Source organism: Marmota monax, unplaced genomic scaffold (genome assembly GCF_021218885.2).
Source record: "Marmota monax isolate L192 unplaced genomic scaffold, Marmota_monax_Labrador192_F-V1.1 WCK01_AAM20220418_F8-fsc00088, whole genome shotgun sequence".
Taxonomy (NCBI): domain Eukaryota; kingdom Metazoa; phylum Chordata; class Mammalia; order Rodentia; family Sciuridae; genus Marmota; species Marmota monax.
In genome coordinates, this window is record NW_026694492.1 from 3,473,647 (window position 1) to 3,480,349 (window position 6,703).

General features: G+C 35.8%; 1 protein-coding gene across 5 annotated transcripts in view; it reads left to right on the forward strand.

The window, feature by feature from the left end:
• Poli (DNA polymerase iota) overlaps positions 1-6,703 on the forward strand; it is a 59,406-nt gene that overhangs the window by 36,688 nt on the left and 16,015 nt on the right. For all 5 annotated transcript variants that reach the window (XR_009224504.1, XM_058571335.1, XM_046419494.2 and 2 more), the window contains exon 11: positions 3,141-3,319. Coding sequence is in view for 4 of the 5 variants with exons in the window: in XM_058571335.1 (XP_058427318.1) it covers positions 3,141-3,303 (163 nt within the window). In the remaining variant the exon portion in view is untranslated. Of the gene's footprint in view, positions 1-3,140; positions 3,320-6,703 lie in introns of those variants that run through there.

Consider the following 6,703-nt stretch of genomic DNA (forward strand, 5'->3'; position numbering starts at 1 on the left):
TGTTAATAAGTTAAGCAACAACTATGTAACTACCCAAGCCAAGACATAAAACATCAAGTGTCGGGTTTTGTTCGTGACTAAAACACTCTGGAGTCACTCCAGGTGAACTGGGCTAACTGGGCTGAGCGAAATAACCACACAAGCGAGAAATACCTTTTTCTTTTTGGTTGCTGTGATGACTCCTCTGACCTTAAGGGTCTGTGGGAAGAGGAAAAAGAGAGCTCTCAGGTGCTGACTCCTTTTATTGAGGAGAAGCTATTCAAATGAGGCAAGGAGTCAGGTTTCAGGGGGCTGAGTCTAGCTTCATGATGTCCACTATCAGCAGGTTGACTGACATCTAGGAAGGCCACACCCAAGGGCACAGTAAGATAAGGGGACACACAAAAGATGTTTCCATGGAACATTCTATCCCAAACAGGGCAAGGGGTAATAGTACAAAGAAACAGGCGAGCATAGCTCCACCCATGGGCGCAATTACCCCTTGTAGGAAGACATGCCTGGCAGGAAGACACCATTCCTCAAACCCAAGAAGAGCGGGGTATCTAGCGGCATGGCTGCTGCCTGAGGCCTCAATCACCCAGCTGGGGAGTGACTCAGTCTTGTGCAAGGTTGGCCTCCCACAATCAAGTAGTAAGAAAGTCCAGCATCTTTTGAACTTTTCAAATAGAAGCAGCGTAGAATGGAGTTGAGTAACCGGTACACAGAATCTATCAAACGTGTTTGCATATATTTATAGTATGTGTGTATATATACAAAGAAAGTACTGCATTTAAAAAGTATTTTTTAGTTGTAGGTGGACACAATACCTTTATTTATTTATTTTTATGTGGTGCTGAGGTTCAAACCTAGGGCCTTGCATGTGCTAGGTGAGTGGTCTAGCACTGAGCACAACCCCAATCTGAAATTACTGCATTTTTAAAAGTGGTTGTTTCATAATAGTAATTTTTGTTTGAAATCACAAATTCATAATAAAATTGATTTTGCAGTTGATTTATCTAAACCACTTATTTGGATACATATCAAACAGCCATACTATAGCATTCCTGTTCAGTTTTCTGTTTTTTGATGTAATACCCTGGCAGTGAAAAGGAAGCATGTACTCCTGGGATCTGTACATGTTTACTGAAGTGTTCAGCTCTAATCTTGGTGTTCAACCAAATTCAGTTGTTTGGTTTTAGATGGCCAAATAATCAAGTACATATTTTAGCATCATGTGTGACATTCCATGAAACTGTACATGAAATTAAGTGATCATGTAAGTTGCCATCATAACTGCTGTTAATGATTTCAGTATTAACAAACTTCATGTTTAGATTTATTAATATCTGAATATCCATTTCCAAATGATAGCTAAGCATTCTAGATATTATCTTATAAAAATCTCATATGAGTCAGGTGCAATGGTACACACATATAATCCCAGCGATTTGGGAGGCTGAGACAGGAGGATCAAAAGTTGGAGAGCAGCCTCAACAATTTAATGAGGCCCTTTGAACAACTTAGTGGGACTCTGTCTCAAAAAATAAAAAGGACTGGGGATGGGGTTTAATGGTTAAGCACCCCTGGGTTTAATCTCCAGTACCAAAAAAAATCAATGAAATTAAATCTCCTGATCTTTCTGCTGTGATTTCATCAAAGTATAAAGTTGTAATTATTTTTCCAAAGAAAAAATGTTGAACTAACAATTATAAAGTCAATTTTATTTACATTTATTAATTATTGAACAGGGAAAGATTAACAGTTAATATAAATACCAATAAAGTATACTAGATCAGTTGTAATGAAGCAAATATCTATGAGTCACCAAAAAAAGTATGATTTTGTAGCATTATTTCAGTAATAGATTAACGGCTACAAAGGTTGGCACATGGAAATGAGGGGCTGCACAACAAGGACAGAAAATATGTGGTATTTAGGCTTTAGGGCACCAGGGAGTTGAGAATACTGTCAATAAAGGTTGGAATAGTGATGAGGAAACTTCTCTAAGAAGTTATGAAACATTTGGCAGAACAGCTGCCTTGTGGTTCCCTGGAAAACAAAACGTACCTAATAACATTTGGCTTAGGCCTAGGCTCTCTCCAGGCAAAATGTACAGAGTGCCACCTGGTGGAATTTAGCTGCATAGAATAGAGAATTTATTTTTTTTAAGCATACCAGTTCATAAGTACAAATTAAATAGCCAGGAAAGTAAAATTGTCATCTTTTCTCCACATTCTCAAATTAGCAAAAGTCTTAGAGACATGACAAGTCAAACATCAAATCAAGACTATGACTATCAGATATTTTGTTAAGCTTTCAGGAGTTACAGTTCTGCATAGGTCTGAGGTGGACAAAGCTTAAGGGTGTGGTCCTACAGAAGCCTTAACCGAAGGTAATAGCAAAAGTTCAGGAAAGCATGTTGATACCCATTACAGGTGTGGCTTTGCTGTGTGGTAGAGAAAGCTCAACAGTTTTAAAGGCAGCAGCATAGTTCAAAACATCATGTGCCTGTACTAAAAGATAGTTCAAGCTATAAAAATGTCTCTGGGCCCCAGGTTTTCTTTGGCTTAAGAAGCAGCCTGAGAAAGTTACTAAGATAACAATCACTTCTTCATAAAAAACAGATGAGGGTGATGGGAAAAGGAGAACATTTCAGTATAACCAAAAGCTATGAAGAATTGAATCAGAGCAGCTCTCAGTGCTGGGTTATCAGAACTGTTAGGAACCAGTGACTATGCAGTTCCCATTCTTTCCCATTTCCAAAGTATACTGGTTCCTTATTTATCATTGTAGATTGTGTGTGTGTGTGTGTGTGTGTGTGCACTGAGGCGGGGGGCTTCACTGTCTATAGATCAAGAGGAACTGCATCTGAACCTGACATGGATTGTGAAAGCCTAGACTTGAAGATTGATATTCTAGGGTCTTAGGATTGAGTATGTTTTATATGTTGAAGGAATTGTGATTATAGGCCAGAGAGTGAAATATGGTAGATGAATTGCATTGATACTCTCAATTCTTCACTTCTCTTTGTATTTGTACCCTTTTACAAACATATGACTTTATAATTTTACTAAAAGAGTAAATTCTATTTCTTTGCTTATTGGAATGACTTTGCCATAGGACTTCAGACTTGAAACAGCACTTATCCTTTCCTCCCCTAGCTACTTCGTGAGAACACACCAGGCTATGCTACTGTGGAATGAAAATCTTGAAGCAGAGATAAGTCACCCCAACGGTTGTAGTACACACCACCCTTTCTCAGGCAATCCAGGAGCAGTTGCCAGGCATGTGAGGGAGCTCAGCTGGTCCCACATAAATCACTGACCCAAAGATTTAAGAGGTAAATGAGGTTATTATTCTGAGCCCAATATTTTGTGATTGTTATACATCATTATTATGGCCGTTGGTAGTCATATAATCATAAATTATCTTCATCATATGGAAAAGAGCATATGAAGAAAGTGTTAGTGAAAAACATTGTTTTGTTCTGACCAGTTAAATCCCAAAGCACCTCTTTCACAGCAAGGATAAAATTTAAGAATTGAATTTATTATATTATCATAATGATTTATTGCAAACTGCCAGTTTCAATAGTTGCAGATCAAGAAGTTTCTGATTTGGCAAATCTATGAATCTTAAATCAAGGCTAATTCTAAAAATCATATGACTGAAAAAAAATCTTAAGATTTTATTTGTACAAATAAGTAAGATAATTGCATTTCTTGAACCTAAGTATTTTGTAGTACTGAAGATGTACAATATAGCATCTACAGATATATATAGTCTAGTATCTGAAAGTTCTGAGAAATTATTTTCCTTTACATTTTAATGTCAAAATTAAAAAAAAATTTGATGATGCACATTTATTTATTTATTTATTTATTTATATGCAGTGCTGAGAATGGAACTCAGTGCCTCACACATGCTAGGAAAGCACTCTACCACTGAGCCACCACCCCAGCCTTAATGTCAAAATTTAAAATGTAGCTGGGCGCAGTGGCACATGCCTGGAATCCCAGCTACTCAGGAGGCTGAGGCAAGAGGATCAAGAGTTCAAAGCAAGCCTCAGCAAAAGGAGGAACTAAGCAACTCAGTGAAACCCTGTCTATAAATAAAATGCAAAATAGGCTCAGTGGATGAGTTCAACCCCTGGTACCAAAAAACAAACAAACAAACAAACAAACAAAAAACCCAAATCTAAAACAACAACAAATTAAAATGTTGACTATTACTTTTTTTTTTTTTTTTTGCACTGGGGATTAAACCAGGGGTACATCCCAACCCCCCACTCCTTTTATTTATTTATTTATTTTTGGAGACAGGGTCTCACTAAGTTGCTGAGACTGGCTTTGAATTTGTGGTCCTCCTACCTCAGCCTCCTGAGTCACTGGGATAACAGGCATGCTCCACCATGCTTGGCTATTACATTAAAAAAAAAATAATAAATAGTTTTGGATGAAACCCTAGACTTACCCTTGTATTGTAGTTCATTCTATGATGATGATAATAGGAGCTGGCTTTAGCCAGGTCAAATACTGATTTTAAATACTTAGTTTTTTGGCAAAAATGTGCATTTGATTCAATGTGATTGCTTTTACTACTCTAAAATTATAAATTTGTACCACTGTAATTGGACCATTGGTCAAAATGTGAAAGACATTTCAGGTGAACTTCATTTTCATTGATAATAGATGTAATTTCTTATTTCAAAGGAATATGCAGCTGGCAGTTCATAACCATATGTATCCAAAAATTAAACCAAACTTGGATTAAGAATACTGGAAAAAAAAGTGTTAGTACTAGACAGAACAGGATTCTTTTCTTGCCATTATCCCCTAAGTAATGCAGTATAACAACTATTTACATAGTTTTATATTAGTTATATTGGTTATCACAAACTAGAGATGATTTAAAGTATATTGGAGGATGTGTATAAGCTATATGCAAATACTATGCCATTTCATATAAGGAACTTGAATACATCTATGGATTAGAGGGAGGTTATCCTGAAACTACAGAGGATACCAAGGGATGACTATATATTATATTAAAATGTGTAGTTCAGTGATATGTGTGTTTATGGAGTTAGTGGTTAAAAAGGCTCACTTTCTTCTAAGAGTATAAATTGGAAGATAGTTAAAGTGGCATCTCAACAAACTAAGGCATATTCTAAATCAATATAATTATACCTTTAATTATGTCTTCTAAAAATTTATTAGAAAAGGAAAAATAATACTCAGGGAAGAGAGAAGAACATTCAGAGTTGGGAACAGAAAGTAGAGATTTCCTTTAGTTCTAAACCATAGGAGCTTTCTTTATATTTCCCAACTCCAGGCATCTCCCCAACTATGTCTTCTCTCCCTTCCCAGGTTTCTGTGCATCCTCTCACATAAAGTTGGCAGGAAGACAAACATCTGAGCCTAAAAGGCAATTATTGGCGTGTTAGATGTGACTTTACCATGGACAGATCTAATTATTCTTCATGGGAATGATATGTTATCTTCCTACACTTGAAGTTTGAAATTATTTTCTATAAAATATCAAACCTATTCAAGCCATAATTCCAAAAATATGTGTGCTTCTTTAGATTTATGATTTGAAATTTAATATTTACAAATAATGCAGACTTTATCCTGAAACTAAGTATCTCCTTAACAATCACTGCAATCCCCAGAATAAGATAAAAAAATCTTCCCTAGAGAAATTGCTTGTAAAATCAAAAAAGTATTAATGATGCAAACATATCAACTATGTAAATAAGAAGAGTTATATCAGGTAATTAAAATAGAAAATTTAAAAACCAATGCTATCAACTATGATATGTCTTTACAGTTGCATGACTCATTACTTTTTAGCTTAGATAGGTTTTTCTTTTTATTTACTTACATTTTTGAGATGGGGTCTCATTAGGTTCTCTAAGGCTGGTTTTGAATTTGTGGGCTTGAGTGATTTTCTTGCTTCAGCCTCCCAAGGAGCTGGGACTACAGGTGTGAACCACCATGCCTGGCTGCTATTTTAAAAAAAATTTATTTTGAGATAATTATAGATTTATATGAAGTTGAAAAAAATAATATTACCTTTACCCAGTTTCCTCCAATGATAAAATTTTGGATAACTATAGTATAACATCACAACTAGGAAACTGATAACGATACCACTTTTATTCAGATTGCGTCAGTTTTACATGCATGAATCTCTCTGTGTGTATAATTTTATTGCATGTGTAGATTCGTGTGATCACCACCACAGTCAAGGCACGGACCAGGTTTATCACAAAGATCCTTCCTGCTGCCCTTTCAAAGCCATAACTACTTTCTTTCTGGCCCCCTTCCAACCCCAATAACTACTAATTTGGTTCTTCATTTCTAGTTATCATTTTGTTTTGAGAATGTTGTATTCATGGAAAAATATACTATTTAACCTTCTGAGATTGGCATTTTTTTATTCAGTATAATTCCCTTGAGACCATTAGAGTTGTATCAATAGTTTGTTCTTTTTGTTCATTAGTATTTCATGTATAGATTACTACAGTTTATTCACCTATTAAACGAATTGTGGATTGGTTCCAGATTAGGGTTGTTTAGAATAAAGCTACCATGAACATTTGTGCTCAGGTTTTTGTGTGAACATTTTCACTTCTGTGGGAAAGTGTGTAATAACTAGGCACATGTTTAGTTACATGAGACACTGCTAAACTTTTCCAGAGTGGCAGTGTCTTTTCTCA